The 17,771-nt window shown below is 48.0% G+C and overlaps 1 protein-coding gene across 1 annotated transcript; it reads right to left on the bottom strand.

Annotated features, from left to right (window-relative positions):
- Window positions 1-15,999, bottom strand: OAZ2 (ornithine decarboxylase antizyme 2). The gene is given in 5 exon segments (NM_001289996.1): window positions 1-1,256; window positions 1,505-1,590; window positions 3,193-3,368; window positions 4,265-4,422; window positions 15,780-15,999. Coding segments are annotated over 5 exon segments (570 nt in total). The 5' UTR covers window positions 15,800-15,999; the 3' UTR covers window positions 1-1,125.
- Window positions 16,000-17,771: the final 1,772 nt, after the last annotated feature.

Below are 17,771 nucleotides of genomic sequence, written 5' to 3'. Positions count from 1 at the left end.
CACAACTTTAAATCAGTTTATTGACACAGTAACACAACACACTTGCCTCCCTGACATCCCCATCCCCCTCACCAAATCTAGATCTCTTCCCACTTCCTCTCCCCTTAGAAAAAGCTGTTTAGTGAAAACAGTTAAGGGCAGGCCACTTCTACACTCCCAGCGCTACCCTAGGCCCTGCAGAGCAGGGTCTCAGGCACTACTCAGAACCTGGTGGGGAGGCAGCTAGTGCTATGCTCAGCCAGCCAGAGGCATCCAGTCCCTAAGAACAGATTCCCCCACAATTCCCAGGCCCTGAGTTGCTATATTCCTCTTCCTCTCTGCTCTTTGTGACCCCCAGGAAGGAGACCTTGGGGCCTGGGCCTGCAGCCAGGAGCAATAACTCCTGGCAGTGATTTGAGAATTAGAGTTTGGCTAGTGTTTTTATGGCCCAGGCATCCCCCTAAAAAGCCCTGGTGGTGGGAATAAATTTCAATGCCCCTATTTAAAATGTACTGATAACATTAAACAGATTAAGTCAGCTTAACCAAATGCCAGAATAACACTAAGCTGTAAAGAAGGAGGGGTCTGACCTGCTTACTCCAGGGCAGACACAAATGCACACAGAGAAGCCCAGGTAAGAGTGTCAAAAAACAACTCAAGGACACTGCCCAGGGACTGAAAAGCCTATACTCAGGAGCCCCTGGGGTGACAGGAAGCAAAGAAAGAAAATACACAGTCTTAATAACCAAAACAGAAAGCCAACAGCAGGGAAACCTGAGCCTGACAGTGCTGCCCACCAGCCCTCCAGGCCATGCCCCTGAACCCAGACAGTCCCTCCCCCTCTAGGCAATGTCCTCCCCTAGGCTAGATAGAACACATCACACAGCGCAGTTTAAAAAGCTTCTAATGCCAGTTCATAAACATCTTCATTTACTATTGGTGATTACATGTGAATAATATGTTTATACTGTTCTTTATGGAAAACAATTTCAACGAGTCAACTCCGAGAACACAATAGGCAACCCTCATCCTGAGCCCCTCAGTGTCCTTCCCTAGACAGCGAGAAGCCCTCTCGTCTGTCCCAGGGCTGCCTAACTTCCCCTCTTCCCCCACTGTGGCTCTTGGGCAAAGCATCCTCTATGACTATTAGTCCTCATCGGACAAGTTCTGGTCCAGGGGATAAACCATGAACATCACATCTGGCCGAGAGGGGACACAGGGATGGCCTGGACGTACAATCTCAAAGCCCAAGAAGCTGAAGGTCTTCAGGAGTGGAGCTGCAGAAGACAGAGTGTTAAAAAGTCTGATGAGAAACACAGGGTAGGCTGAAATCAAAACCCCAAACAAAGATGGAACAAATAAGCACTAGGCTTTTACTAACCCTTTGGGCACTTGACCTCCCACCATGATTTCCCAGGGTTTGAAAGGCAAATTCAAGAGTCCCACCTCATTGTGGTGGTGCTCCCTTCTCTCCCCCAGGCCCCACTGTCTGGGCTATAAGGCTCAGGCCGCTCTGACTCCTCACCTCTGTCTTCTCGGCCCTTCCTGAAGCAGATGAAGACATAGTTCACTTTCATCTTCTCTTCAGCAAACTCTAGCAGTGCTAACAATCTGCAGGAAGCAAAGAGAAGTACTGAGGCCCATCGCCACCTTCCTAGACCTCCCTCCCATTCACACCCCACCCCCACCAACCCAAAGGCTTTTCTGAGGCCTACAACCAGCAGTATAAATGCAGAAGCTCCGGGCGGGGTGCGGTGGCTCACGCCTGTAATCTCAGCACTTTGGGAGGCTGAGGCGAGCAGATCATGAGGTCAGGAGATCAAGACCATCCTGGCTAACACGGTGAAACCCCACCTCTACTAAAAATACAAAAAATTAGCCGGGTGTGGTGGCGGGCACCTGTAGTCCCAGCTACTCCGGAGGCTGAGGCAGGAGAATGGCGTGAAACCGGGAGGTGGAGCTTGCAGTGAGCCGAGATTGTGCCACTGCACTCCAGCCTGGGCAACAAAGCGAGACTCTGTCTCAAAAAAAAAAAAAAAAAAAAATGCAGAAGCTCCAGGAGGAAGATTCCTATGTCAAGACCTCAAGAGCCTTGAATTCAGATAAAAAAAAAAAAAGGGCCACAGCACCTGAGAAAAATGTTATTGACTTTTCCTGTAATGGGAGTTCTTCATCTGAAAGCAACACTACCCATCTTAAGTAATGCTATTCACAAGACAGAGTTTGGGGCCTAGAAAGAAAACCCAGTTCTTGCCGGGCGCGGTGGCTCAAGCCTGTAATCCCAGCACTTTGGGAGGCTGAGACGGGCGGATCACAAGGTCAGGAGATCGAGACCATCCTGGCTAACACGGTGAAACCCCGTCTCTACTAAAAAATACAAAAAACTAGCCGGGCGAGGTGGCGGGCGCCTGTGGTCCCAGCTACTCCGGAGGCTGAGGCAGGAGAATGGCGTAAACCCGGGAGGTGGAGCTTGCAGTGAGCTGAGATCCGGCCACTGCACTCCAGCCTGGGCGACAGAGCCAGACTCAGTCTCAAAAAAAAAAAAAAAAGAAAGAAAACCCAGTTCTTCAGGTGTCCGCCAGATTGCCAAGTTCGATATGATCACCTGCCACTGAGAGTGACACTCTGGGCTCTAACACAGCCTAAAAGGATTTTCTAAAGAGGCTGGGACCACTCGGGAACTCTGTCCCCAGGACATTTCTTACACATCTTGGCCTCCTGGAGAGTCTGCCCAATCCAATGAAATCCCACTTACCTCTGAGCTTCCTGGCCTCACTTCCTGGCCGCTCGGAGGGTCTTTGCCCAATCCAATGAAATCCCACTTACCTCTGAGCTTCCTGGGTGGGGTGTGAATGGGAGGGGAGAGGTCTAGGAAGGTGGTAATGGGCCTAAGTACTTCTCTTTGCTTCCTGGCCTTTTAAACTATACCACTGTGTAGCTAAAGGGGGATTTAGTGTCTGCTGGGAAGAGTGAACCATGGGGCGATTAACCGGCAGGCATTTGGTTAATGTGATAACAATCTGCTTTAATTATAACCTAGAGCAGGCCTGTCTTACTGGCTAAAAATAACCTGTTACAAAACGGTATCTGCTTGGGGAGTCTAGAGCTAAGGGAGAAGGCACAGACTCCCCTACAATTCTGTTACCCACAGTAAACATATACTCTTCTCTGGAATGGGAACTCCTTTCCCTTCCCCAGCATTTGGCTCTTTACCCTTCTTTGCTCCCATCAGCTAATAATCCATCTGGGATTTCTACAAACAGGCTCTGGCTGGACAGGACTGCATCCCAAGAAGAGACCTTCACCTCGGTGACCTCATACTGGAAGTGGACGATGTGAGGTTTTCCATCATTCACAGGGAGGTCCTGGGTCACAGTGAGCTTCTCGTCCTGGGAAGGAAAGCAGGGCAGAGGACCAGGTCACTACTGCTTCTGGCCATATCATCCACTCCCTAATCTAGGTGATGCCGGGAGTCCCCTTAGGCCAGTCTCAGGGTAGCGTGGGATAGAGGCCATGCTGAAAATGCAGAGTGTCATGATGGCTAAAAGGAGCTGTCACTTACCAGAAACTAAAACCAGTTGATGGTAGTAAAAGCTAGCAAGGTAGGAAGGGAAATATTTACCAATTGTCCACTAGGTGCCAAGTACAAAGTGCTGTCCCATATATTTACCTTTATCACCATGACAAGCACTTCAGATGGTAATTAACAACTCCACTTTAAGTCTGAGAATAATGAAGCAACTGACCCGAGGCTCCAAAGACAGTGAATGGCAGAGATGAGATTCAAACCCAGGTCTCCCTGACTTGAAAGCCCACACTTTCCCCCAACACCATGTTCTTTTCCTTCCCTGTCAGAAAGGGAAACATCAAAAACAAATGATGATATGTGTGAGGGTTTGGCTGGAGCCCCAGTCAGCCAAAGTCTGATTCCAAGTGGACTGTAGGGTCCGTGTTATCTTCTGTGTTACCTCCCTTGGGCACAATCCTAAAAGCCCAGAATTCAGCTACCCTGCTAACCTTCTATCCCAGTCTTAGTGAGAAGCTAAACTAACTTCTGGGCCTCAATTACAGCAGATTAAAAGGCAACAAATAGTGCTGTTATCTTTCCTCTAGTATTCCCAATAAGCCATGCAACAGCCTCAGCTGAAAGAGTCCTTCACAGTACCCCCACTGGCCTAGGCTAAGAGCCAGAGGACTACAGAAAATGATTACTGCCCTTGAGCAGCAGCTCAGTGGAGTCTGAGAAGGCTCCACACCCAGCCTTCCATCCCAGGGTCCTCCTTACCTTATATATTAGAGCTGAGAGAGAAGGATCCCTGCCGCCCCCTCGCCCACCGGGGATCTTCGACAGTGGGTGAGGGGCATCAGGAGCACCACAGAGGCCCTGGAACAATGTGCCTGCAGCACTGGAGCTGGGGACAGTTACTCAAAGGCAAAATACTACTGTAAGAGACAGAGAGAATGAGACAGTAAACACCAAGACTTTAAGATTTTTTTTTTTTTTTGAGGCGGAGTCTCACTGTGTCGCCCAGACTGGAGTGCAATGGCATGATCTCGGCTCACTGCAACCTCTACCTCCCAAGCTCAAGCAATTCTCCTGCCTCAGCCTCCCGAGGAGCTGGGACTACAGGCGCATGCCACCACACCCAGCTAATTTTTGTATTTTTAGTAGAGATGGGGTTTCACCATGTTGGCCAGGCTGGTCTCGAACTCCTGACCTCGTGATCCATCCACCTCAGCCTCCCAAAGTGCTAGGACTACAGGCGTAAGCCACGGCGCCCAGCCAAGATGTAAAGGTATAACTCAAATCCCACCCCCATCCATCCCGGCTCTCTCTAAACAAGGGAAGGCTTATGAAGGCTCCCCAACTGCCCCAGTCCTGTGGGCTTCAGCTTCCAGAACTATACTGCTGTCTTAGGGGGAACCCACCGTGTTGCAGACGCATGGGGAAGGAGTCTCAGGAGGGCCAAGCTGGCACGAACCTGGCTCACTGCAACCTCCGCCTCCCAGGTTCAAGTGATTCTCCTGCCTCAGCCTCCCAAGTAGCTGGGATTATAGGCATGTGCCACCACGCCTGGCTAATTTTGTATTTTTTAGTAGAGACGGGGTTTCACCATGTTCGTCAGGCTGGTCTCAAACTCCTGACATCCAGTCATCCACCGGCCTCAACCTCCCAAAGTGCTGCGATTACAAGCGTGAGCCACCACAGCCGGCTGGAGTGAGAAATCATTTAACTAAATCCCTTGACGTTAAGAATAAAACAATCCAGGGATTTAGCTCTCAGAGCAGAGGTACACAATAGTACATAGAATACTGTGATATCTGATTTGCCCCTGGTATGCCACCAAATGCGGGGCCTTCTTGCCCTTCTTTGCTGATCCTTTTGTGACCTGAGCGTGGGAGGTCAGGTAATAGTGATGTGGTCAGAACAGAAATTCAGATGTGCTGGGAGCAGGGTATGTGCTGGGAGAGGATGCATGCTATGACCTGAGTAAGGAATCCAATAATCAGATTATAGCAGGTAAAAGGCTCCTAAAGGAGCTCCCTGTCACCTTACTGGCCACCTTGATTTTCGGATGGACCCAACAGGGCTGTAGATCTGCTCAACTGTCTTTGAATCCAATTTTTAGTGGTTCCTTAGGCTGAGATGTAGTTCATTCCCTAGGCCAAGGGCAAGTGAAGCAGAGAAAGAGGTATATTGTGTGTGCGTGTACACACCACGACTCAGCAACAGGCCTGTTTCCCAGCCACCACACATCAGCCTCAGAGCAGCTGGAATGCAGTGGACACATACAGGGGGTACTGCAGTGGTGTGCTGGGGCCAGCTCACACAATCGTGCACATCTCTTCCCAAGTATGTGTTTAATGATGTCATGTTGGTACCTTGAATTGGCCAGAGGAGGAGTATTTATACTGCAAAAGTCCCCAAATGCTGTAAATTAGGGCTTTTTTCCCCCGAAAGCCATTGTAAAATGGTGTGAGGTAACTATTCTCCACACTGTCCTTTGCTTTATATAGCATGGCATGCCAATTTTGGACTCTCCTAAATGAAGAACAACAAACTGAACTCACACTTAACATGGCAATGGTACAATAACCAAAGGGGCAGTCCTATTAGCAGAACTGTATCTGCACTCCAGCTGAAAATGGAAGTCCAAATCCATCACTGCTCAGCTCCTAGCGTCTGTTTTCTCAAAGATTTCAAATGGAGGCCTACAAGTATACTTGGAAATTTCTTTGAGAAATGGATTTCCCACAAAAGTGTCCATGGGTGAGGAGCAGCGTCATTATCTAGGGGTGCACTTTGGGAGGCCAAAGAGGGAGGATCACTTGAGCTTAGGAGTTCAAGACCAGCCTGGCCAACATGGCAAAAACCCCATCTCTACTAAAAGTACAAAAATTAGCTGGATGTGGTGGCAGGCGCCTGTAATCCCAGGTACTCAAAATGCTGAGGCAAAAGAATTTATTGAACCCAGGAGGTGGAGGCTGCAGTTAGCCAAGATTGCGCCACTGCACTCTAGCCTGGGTGACAGAGCCAGACTCCTCCTCCAAAAAAAAAAAAAAAATCTAGGGCTGTAACCACATATCCACCTCTTCCCTCCTCTGGAAAACCTCAGGTCATCCTCACCTCCTCCACTCTTGGCCTCGCCAACAGCTGTTAACAGAAAGGGCTGAACTGGGCGCGGTGGCTCATGCCTGTAATCCCAACACTTTGGGAGACTGAGGCAGGTGGATCACTTGAGGACAGGAGTTTGAGCAGCCTGGCCAATATGGTGAAACCCCATCTCTACTAAAAATACAAAAAAAAAAAATTTAGCCAGGTGTGGTGTGCACCTGTAGACCCAGCTACTCAGGAGGTTGATGCAGAAGAATCGCTTGAACCTGGGAGGCAGAGGCTGCAGTGAGCTAAGATTGTGCCACTGTACTCTAGCCTGGGTGACAGAGTAAAACTTCAGCTCAAAACAAAATGGCCAGGCGCAGTGGCTCACACCTGTAATCTCAGCAGTTTTGGAGGCCGAGGTGGGTGGATCACCTGAGGTCAGGAGTTTGAGACCAGCCTGGCCAACATGGTGAAACCCCATCTCTACTGAAAATACAAAAATTAGCTGGGTGTGGTAGCGCATGCCTGTAATCCAAGCTACTACGGAGGCTGAGGCAGGAGAATCCCCTGAACCTGAGAAGTGGAGGTTGCAGTGAGCAAAGACCACATCACTGCACTCCAGCCTGGGCAACAAAAGCAACACTCTGTCTCAAAAAAACAAAAACAAACAAACAGAAAGGGCTTAACAGAGGACTATGCTACTGTTTTCAAGACAGGAGTTATTTTCTGCTGGGGACAATGAGCTATTGTGATTCCCCCTTCCAATGTGTTAAGGGGCAGAATAACAGTGTCCAGACTAGAAAAAATAAGACAGGGGTTGGGGACGGGGGGGAGTTTCCCCAAGCAAATGCACACACATGCACCACATCATATGATTCCCTTCTCATTCTCCAATGACCACTTCTGGCCTGTGCTGAGGTTCCTGCAGGGGCATGAGGAGGGTTGGGCCACTGGAGAAAGCTGATTTGCTTCTATTGGTCAATGGAGTTAGCCAAAGATGGGGCAAACCCCTCTGAGATAGACAGATTATCATCTTGTATACGAGGAGAATTAATTAGGTTCACAGCATAACCCTATCAATCACCAAGGCCCTTGCAATTCTAGAATTCTGGTGCCAGGCTCCTACTTCCAAAGGAATTATTCCTCAAATGGTCTTTAGATGAGCGAGCTACATTCAACCTCTGCCCTGCATTCCAACTACCATCTTGATTCTTAGCTAATTTTTACTTGCAAACAGCAGAAGCAACGGGGCCAACTCACTGAAATGAAGAGAATAAAGTGAGGATATTGTTTTTAGACCATAATCCCCTTTGTCTTCCTAGAAATAATCCCTGGAGCCGGCCTACCCTGTGTCCAGCACTAATCTATGAGCTTGTGATATTTCTTTTTTTAAGCTAGTCATATTTAGCAGTGGGGCTTGTGATATTTCTGGTTTCCTGATCTCTCTCCTCTTCAAATAAATGCAAGATATCTACGCCATGGTAACATGTCATTTACTTCCCCACTCTCACATACAAGGATCCTGGAGGCTCTGCTCCTCCCCCATAAATCTGTGCAGGAAAGCGAGTGTGTATGTGAGTGGGGGTGGAGGGGTGTTTCAAGCCCCCACTCTGGGAACTAGTTCCAGTTCCCTAAAAGAAACAGCTGGGGTTTGGGATAAGCTTAGTAGACAGTAGATCACAATAATTATCTTCATCGTCCACATAAAGCATCTGTTATTAGTTACTTGCTGTGAATGGCAAATTGCTTCTCTTCCAAAAAACCTGACTGTCATTTCTAAAGTGAGAAAGGAAGGCGGATGGGTACGTATGTGGTAGTTAAAGACATTAAGGGGCATGAAATTACCCAGTAATGGCCTTCTCTTCTAATAATGGCTTTAGTGTTCAAATGGTATTAAAGATCCGCCACCAAGCTCATTAGGAATAGTGAATCCTGGAAGAATTTAAGCACAATAGACAGTGACTTCTAAACACAAGTATTCCTATCCTAAGATCCAAACCAGGTTGGGTTTCATATTCAGTTTAGTCTTGTTTCTAACTGGCTCCTATCCCCAGCTTTTTCCAATCCTTCCTCATCTCCTGGTCACACCACTTGAGGGCAGGCATGGTTTAATCTCAACCACCGAAAGGATGATTTAAGAAACAGGCTGGGCATGGTGGCTCATGCCTGTAATCCCAGCACTTTGGGAGGCTGAGGTAGGAGAAATGCTTGAACCAGGGAGGCGGAGGCTGCAGTGAGCTGAGATCGCACCACTGCACTCCAGCCTGGGTGACAGAGCGAGACTCTGTCTCAAAAAAAAAAAAAAAAAAAAAAAAAAAAGGCAGCTCAGTCCTTTTCAGAGGCTGAAAAGATCAGGCTGATTAAGGAGAATCAAATGTATCAGACTGAACCCAAACATCCAGCTGGGCTGGTCCTGCTTTGCAGGAGAAAAAAGAAATACACCATGCTGGAAACTAACGTGTCAGGTATCCAGCATACAAGGCAATTCGGAAGAGAGATGGAACATTAGAGTCAATCTGTTAGTGCCTTTTATTTTCTCAGTGATAGGACATGCCCTTGGAAACACTCCTCAGAATACATATGAGTGCTACTAACATATCACATCCTGCTGTCTCTAAAGTGTCTGTGAAACTGTTGTATGAAATGCCCTTAGCAGGTTACAGTTTCACACACTGACTACAGATAGGCAGTGTATGCAGCAGATGTATAGCTGGGCAATGATGATGGTAAATAAAATTTTTATAATTCAAATGCTATTTCTAAATCTCTAGGGTACTTACTATTTAGAATTAACCCTTAAGTCTCTTGATAAAAGTAAAGGATCTTCTGTTAAAGAATCACTTCCAGCTGGGTGCAGTGGCTCACGCCTGTAATCCCAGCACTTTGGGAGGCAGAGGCGGGCAGATCACAAAGTCAAGAGATCGAGATCATCCTGGTCAACACGGTGAAACCCCGTCTCTACATAAAATACAAAAATTAGCTGGGCGTGGTGGTGCACACCTGTATTCCCAGCTACTTGGGAGGCTGAGGCAGCAGAATCGCTTGAACACGGGAGGCAGAGGTTGCAGTGAGCCAAGACCGCGCCACAGTACTCCAGCCTGGCAACAGAGCAAGACTCCATCTCAAAAAAAAAAAAAAGATTCACTTCCGGCTGTCTTTAAGTCAGTTTTGATTTACACACAGTTGGTCCTCTATATCCACAGGTTCCACATTCGTGGATTCAACCAACCATGGGTCAAAAATACTCAGATAAAAAAATAGTACAAATAAAAAAGCACTAAAACTATTTACATAGCATTTACATTGTGTTATGTATTATAAGTAATCTAGAGATAATTTAAAGTATATAGGAAGATATACGTAGGTTATATGTAAATACTACACCATTTTATATAATGGAATTGAGCACCCTTGGATTTTAGTAACGGGAAGGTCCTGAAACCAATCCCCCACAGATGGCTATGGAAAGAGTACAGAGTACAAAGAGAAGAGATTCCGTATAAAAGTAATTCTGTGAGTAACTTCCACTTAGCTACATCTAAAAAATACTTAAATTCAAATTCTCCTTAATATACTTCTGATCATGTTTCACTTGAATCAGTGGCCTCCTTCGCTCATTCAATTCTGCACCCTTTCTCTCTGGTTTCTATTACCTGCCGGAGAAAGTCAGATGGCCTTGATATTAACTACCTTTTGGTATCAAATGAAGACAGGAAAACCACATTCCCAACACAGTTCTACATTCATTTCCCCCTCTCAACCTCTTCTGACCCATTCTTTCTCAGGCCCTGTCTCACAGAACACCCAAAGGTGCCCTCACTTCCCTCATACAGGTTGCTTTTACTCTGAGACTAGGAATGTCTTTGATGACTAATCCCTATGCAAAAAGACATGTCATCACTTAGCAAAACAGAAAGTAAGAAAGGTGGGAGGTGATGACCACCTCCAGTCTAGTGTGGCCCTAGAGGCTGATTTCCAGCTGTCAATGCCCCTTCCATCTGAGAAAGGGCCCCTGGCAGACGCCAGGCATAAGTCATTTCACTAGGGCTGCTCTGCATTCCACAGGGAGTCTTCTTGCTAAGCACAATTATAAAGAAAATGACATCACCACTCTGAATCACAGGCTGAAAGCAAAATTGGGTTTTGGTTGATTCTCCACAGAAACAGTTATAGTGGTAGCGAGAATATCTGTGCCTTTGAGGTTTGCTTATCACACAGCTGATATTGATACATATGCCAAAGGTAGGCACAATCACATATGCTACCAGAGGTGAGTGGATAGCTAGGTAATCAAGCTTTAAAATAAGACTTTACTTTTACGCCGGGCGCGGTGGCTCAAGCCTGTAATCCCAGCACTTTGGGAGGCCGAGACGGGCGGATCACGAGGTCAGGAGATCGAGACCATCCTGGCTAACACGGTGAAACCCCGTCTCTACTAAAAAATACAAAAAACTAGCCGGGCGAGGTGGTGGGCGCCTGTAGTCCCAGCTACTCGGGAGGCTGAGGCAGGAGAATGGCGTGAACCCGGGAGGCGGAGCTTGCAGTGAGCTGAGATCCGGCCACTGCACTCCAGCCTGGGCGGCAGAGCGAGACTCCGTCTCCAAAAAAAAAAAAAAAAAAAGACTTTACTTTTACATATTAGTACCTCAATCTAGTTTGTAGAGTAAGGTCATCACACAGTGCCAGCCTCTTCCCAGGATAGAATTACATCATTGTTTGTATAGTATCAAAGGCCTAAGAAATTTTCTTAAGGTTTATCTAATACAAAGCATTTTATGCTACTGCTGCTAACCGGACACTACCTGTTTTGTTCACTTTAAGTGACAAAATTCTTGCCTGCCTACTTGTCCGTTTCTGGTCTGTAACTTTTTTTTTTTTTTTTTTAGAGATGGGCTCTCACTATGTTGCCCAGGCTGGTCTCGAACTCCTGGGCTCAAGCAATCCTCTCAGCCTCCCAAAGTGCTGGGATTACAGGTGTGAGCCACCATGCCTGGCCTGGTCTGTAACTTTCAATTAGGCTGCATAACCTTCTAAATCATGGCACAACTTGAATCAACACTGTATACTCTTTCAAAAAGGGATGAATTACTCGTTTTGTTTTTCTAGAAATGCACATTTGTAACATCCCTCTATCCCACTCCTCAGTCCCGTTTTTTATATTTTTGAGCAGCTCTGAGACTAAATTTGGATTTCTTGGCAGAGTGAGGAATTGCTATTATTAGCCCACACTGCTTTCTGAAGCTTAGCTCTGATTTGGGGGGATTCCTGACTATACTAGGAGAGTGCCTCTCTCTCTCTCCTCTTTCACTCTCTCCTCTCTCTCTCCCCTCTCTCCTCTCCCCCAACCCTCCTACCTATAGGGTGGCCTTGAAGGCACATCATAGGAAAACTGTCTCTCCCTACCACTCCATGCCCAACAAGCCATAGTGCCAACAAATAAGGAATAACTGAAACCAGACTCTTTAGGAAGAGACAGAAATTCCATTACCCAGGAAACCACTCAGTGAAGATGCTGATAGTTCTGATATGTTCTTGTGCTCTGCCCCCTTTCCCCCAAAAACCACCTGTAGAACCAAATGTGTCTCTTCAAAGCCCATCAGCACAGATTGATAATAATATCACTATCAAGCCAGGGCTAGTGCTTCTCTACATACTATACTGTCACAGGTACAAAGCAAGCCCTAGACAGATACTGTCTCCCTGCCCCTGCAAATCCAGGGACAAAAAGGCCAGGAAGCTTGATTTCCTTGGATTTAAACCTAATGTTCAAAAAGGGTAATAAAGGTGCTTGTACTTGTATCTTCTTCCCTCCCCCACCATCAGGAATTCTGACATTTTGGAAGTACCAATCAGAACAACACTGGAAAGGAAGAGCCTTGTTTTCAAAACATGGTGCCAGCTCCTCTGCAACTATTTCTTCCAGGAAACCAAGCCTCCACCTCCTGAGTTTTTCACTGCAGCCAGGGAAGCTGAAAATCCCATCCCCCACCCAATGGGAACTAAACCCAGCCAGCTCCCGGCTCTGTGGATATGAAACACCCGAGAACACTGGGAAGAACATCCGGCTCTTATCGGAATCCCTAGTTAGGACTCTACCAGGATTCCTTTTAGAAAGTTAGGGGCAGGCCCGAGGAAGCTAGGAAACATGCTATGGAAACGGGATTGCCATCACTCAAAGAAATCAGACACCCTGCACACAACACCCCACCCCCAGGCCAAGTGGAGAAGCCTGATCCAAGGCCTAGCTCCTACCCAGGCCCTGGCAGGCCAGTTGGCTCCTCTCTCCACCTGCCTCTCATACAGCCAGGCCCCTCAAATTACCAACACGCTAAGCAAGGGCCCTGGAGACAAGCAAGCCTGTTTTGCCACTTAGGAAGCTGGAAAGAATTTTTGAGTCAAGTTAACCCAACCCCCTCTTCTTTACACATGTAAGCACAATGGCTCAGCCAGAACTCAGGTCTTTCAACCTCACAGTTGGTGAAGACTCTTACATGTTGGTTCCAAGTTGCTCAACTCTTAGGGCTCAGCCTGCAAAAGACTCGGCATTTCCACCAGCTCAGTCCAGAGGACTCCAGAGAATGACTGCTGAGACCACCCCACCTTCCAACCCCCACTACAGACACACAAAAAGAAGAGGAAAAAAAGTCCATCTCACATACCCCCTTGAGTGGGTTTTGTTGTAGGTCCCTCTGCTTCCCTCCACCCGTGCTTCATCCTGCCCTCTCTCATACCTGCCATCTATCCTCAGCACACACGGCGCCTTTGCCACACGTAACACCTTTGCATCCAGCACTCTCCGAGTCTACATCCGCCTCCACCTCCTCAGCTCCAGAGGGGCTGGGTTACAGAAGATGGAGTGAAAGAGGGGAATGCAGAGGGAATGGACATGGAGACTCTTGGAAAAGGAAACTCTAACAGCTGATGGGCTATAGGGTAAAGAGAACTTGGGAGGCAGGGATAACAGGTCAAATAAGACCATAACAAATTATCAAATGGGGAATGAATTTTCTTTCTACATGTAAAGAAGAAATGGGGGTGGGGGCACTGGGTAAGAGTCTGAGACTTGGGGGAAGAAAATGGCCAATAGCTGAGAACTAAGTAACTAGAGACAGGAACTTCAGAGGCTGTTGCAGGTATTGTATCTTGGGTACTTCTGGACAGTACCTGAGAGAGAAAGACTAAGAAATCCCTGAAGAAATGGAGTCCAGGAGGCAGAGGTTGCAGTGAGCCCAGATCGCACCACTGCACTCCAGCCTGTGCCACAGAGTGAGACCCTGTCTCAAAAAAAAAAAAGAAAAAAAAAAATTCCTCCAAGAAAATTAGGCCCTTGTCAGTAGAAAAAGAGCTAACACCCACTACAGGAATAGGATAGGAAAAGCTGCGGGAAGGAAGCAGTGGTTTTTAACCCCAGCTTCGTATTATAATTACCTGGGGAGCTTTAAAACTATATGCTAATAATCAGGACACTGTAGGCCAATAAGACCAATCTTTGAAGGTGGGGCCCAAGTGACTGATTTCTCAAATGTGAAGCCAGGGAAAGAAACACTGAAATACAAGAATAGCTGAAAACCCAGTTGGAATATTTAAGGCTGGTGCTGTTAACAAGTAGGAAAGGAAAGTTGATAGCCTATTTCAGTAAGAAGAGTGCCCAAGTTTGAGAGGAACCCTGAGTGGCAGTTAGAGGGCTCTATGCAAAGAAAAGCAAGAAAGAAGGCAATGCTTTTAAGAGAAACTACTCTAATTCTGAATAGAACATGGCCCAATTTAAGAAAGATTTACAGGGAATGGATCTGCTTGCAAAATAATGAGGCCCAAGTGAGAGGCAGAGGCCATAAGGCCAAATCTGGGGACAAAAGGTCTGGTGTGGGGAACTAATGAGCTTCAGACACGGTTTGGACAGGACAGCAACAAGTCTGGGGAAAAAATGAGGAAGAGAATTAGGTCCAAATTGTAAATGGAAGCCATTCTGATGTATAAGGAGCAACTGAAATTAAAAATCCTGGGGAATTAGGAAATTGTGGAACAGTTTCAGAGAACAGAGGCAGAAATATGGAATATATTAAAATTTGAGGGAAGACAGGTAAGAAGGATTGCCTTGGAGAAAGAGAGGCATGCAGAGAAAGGAAAATTGAGCAGCTATCTGCAGGGGGAAGGGTATACCATGCAAGTTTGGAAAACCAGGGTCCTCGGTCTGAGAAAGATGTGCAGCCCTTCTCTAATTAATGGGGGAAGACTAGGGTCGGGTTTTGAGGGAGGAAATTGCAAAGGCCTAGCGTCCAGAATATAGAGCTTGGTTTGAAGGCACTGGAGGTACAGGGGGAAGGTTCACTGGAAGCGGGATAGCTGAGTCCTGTGATCTGATGATCCAAAGATGGGGTTCAGTTAAGAGGGGAAGGAGAAGGATGAGTCCCAGCTGAAAGATGTTTACAGGGTAAGAATGTTTCCAAGAGTGTTAGGGTTATACCATTGGGGCAATAGGATGGAGCACAGAATCAAACCCAGTGTTTGATAAATAAAAGGAATGACGTTAGGAGACTGGGAAAATGGGGCCTAACTGGGAGAGGGGTGTGGAGGGAGGAAGGTGGGGGAAAGATAAAGCTGAAGTATGGGACCAGAAGGAAGGCTGGACATACGTGTAAGGACTGCTAGGCCTGAAGAGAATGGGGGGAGGGTGATGAGTGGGGGTAACTGAGAACTAAGGGGTGGAGGCTGACTTTGGGCGGGGGGCAGTGATACGAGAAGAGTCTGGGTGGGGGGTGCAGTTTTCATCAGGGAGGGGATTCAAAGCGAAGGGTTAAGTGACTTATAAGGGGAGTAAGAAAGATCTGAGGAAGACAGGAAACAATTTGGGGAATCTGGATGCGGGGGAAAGCCCAGTTTGGGGAATGGGGCACAGTTCGGTGGGGCTAAGGAAAAAAAGGGGACCTGGTTGGAAGGTTGGGTTCCGGCTTTTGGGGGCTTTAGGGGAGGAGGAGGCCCGGATGAGGGGGATGGGCCCGGCTAAAGAGAAGGGGCTAAAGGACATAAGAAGGCCCAGCTGCAGGGCTGAGGACCGGACTGGGGTGACTACAGTGGTGAAGGGAGCTGGCTGGGGCGGATGGCCCCGTTGCGGGGGGCGGGGGCCGGCTGGGGGTATGGGAGAGGCCCTCTGGAGCAGATGAGGGAGGATGGGGGCGGGGAGCCTGGGCCGGGCCGTTACCTGTCCTGGGTGTTTATCATCCTCGGCGGCTCTGCTCAGGGTGGGAGGAGGCGGCGCAGGGAGTGGATAGGTGGATGAGTGGGTGGGTGTGGGGTCGCGCGCGCGGGGTCGATCTCTGCGGGCTAAGTCCCTGTCAGGCCGCGGGCCGAGCGCCTCCTCCTGCCTCAGCGAGCGCCTGCCTCCAACTGACCCTCCCCGGCCGCCGCCGCCGCCCCGCCCCCGAGTGCCTCATCTGCATAGCCCCACCCCAGCGCCGCGCGGTGTCCTGGGAAACTGGGGCCCACAACAAAGGGCAAAGCTCCGCCCCGCCTCCGAGCAGGCGCACCAGGGACCAATCGTGGGGGTGGGGGTAGGGGGTCCGAATGAAGGGCAGGCTGTGATGGAGGCCATGGCCAAGGCGGTGGCTTTGCCCGCCGCTGCGGCAGCGCGGCCCAAAAGATGCGTTGTGTTTCCTGTAGAGTTTTCTGTGAGGATTGACTCAACCTGGTCCTCATCCCTATTGCTCTTTTGCGTGGGGCCGAACAGGGCTGTGCCATTTGGGAGGATATTAAAACAAAATCAGAAATCTAAGAGAACTACACACATATTAGCACCATTCCCAGTCTGAGTCCAGGCCCACAGATCTGTTATCTCAACTCATAATGCAGAACCTCAGCTGTCAGCGTAGATCAACAATCTCAGCATCTGGCACACATCTCAATCGTCAAGGCTGCTCCAAGCACTGGCTTAAAGGTCGGTCATCTGAAGCCAGAACTCTGTAGATCATGAGCACAGTTACAGCAAGACAGTTGTGGAAAGCGTCGTCACTAACTTGTTCACAGTGACTTCAGATCACAATCAGTGCAAGTTACTTCAATCGATCATGCAAGGTTACTAGTTCAGTTATCCCTTTCTGGTCCTTATCACAGATTAGTGCCTGAAGGCCACAGTCACCGGTGCGCAGACCCCTCAGATCACAGTCCTTGCAGGTTACAATCACAGGCACTTCAACATAATCATCAAAAGCCCCGACTTTGTTCACAGTCAACCCAGATTGCAATCGAGAGGTCACATTATCTCACATCACGGTGGGTCACTGTCACCTCAGATTACATCCATTCAGTTATTCAACAAATAATTATTTTATTTATTTATTTTTGAGATGGAGTCTCACTCTGTGGCCCAGGCTGGAGTGCAGTGGCACGATCTCAGGTCACTGCAACCTCCACCTCCCGGGTTCAAGCAATTTTCCTGCCTCAGCCTCCTGAGTAGCTGGGATTACAGACGTGTACCACCATGCCCGGCTAATTTCTGTATTTTTAGTAGAGACGAGGTTTCACTATGTTGGCCAAGCTGGTCTTGAAGTCCTGACTTTAGGTGATCCACCCTCCTTGGCCTCCCAAAGTACTGGGATTACAGGCATGAGCCACCGTGCCCAGCCAACAAATAATTATTGAATAGCTACTTACTGTGTGCTCCAGGCATGTGCTAAAGTCCAAGAATACTCCGTAATCAACCAGGCAAGGTTCCCGCCTTGGATGTCACAATCTGGTCAAGGGAAGAGACACAGGCCATCACAATACCAGGTAAGTAAGTGCTCAATCTGAGGAATGCCACAGAGAGTAATTTAGGGAATTAAGGACAGCTTTGCAGAAAGGGTGGTAATTTGGAGAAAGGGTGATACTCCAGATCGGTGGTCACTATGACTTTCAGTTCACAAATGTCTCACATCAGAGTTATCCCAGGATATGGTTACTCTACTTCACAAACAGCATGCTTTTGGGTTTTGGATGATGGGGATGGAGGTACAGAAGAAAGGTTGGAGCTGCCAAGCTAAGGCTTTTTCAGCACAAATTAAAGTGGTAAATGATACGCAAACTGCCCAGATTATCACGAGATATTCAGGCAAGGCTGGTCTTATACTCTGGTTCACTTTAAGATCCTCCACTTTGTCCCTCAGCTATCCCTACCTACTCCTCCAGGTTCAAGTCAGGTACGTTCTTACATTAGTAC

This window comes from Papio anubis, chromosome 7, assembly GCF_008728515.1.
Source record: "Papio anubis isolate 15944 chromosome 7, Panubis1.0, whole genome shotgun sequence".
In the NCBI taxonomy this organism is placed as follows: Eukaryota; Metazoa; Chordata; class Mammalia; order Primates; family Cercopithecidae; genus Papio; species Papio anubis.
This window is presented reverse-complemented; position numbering and strand designations above follow the sequence as displayed.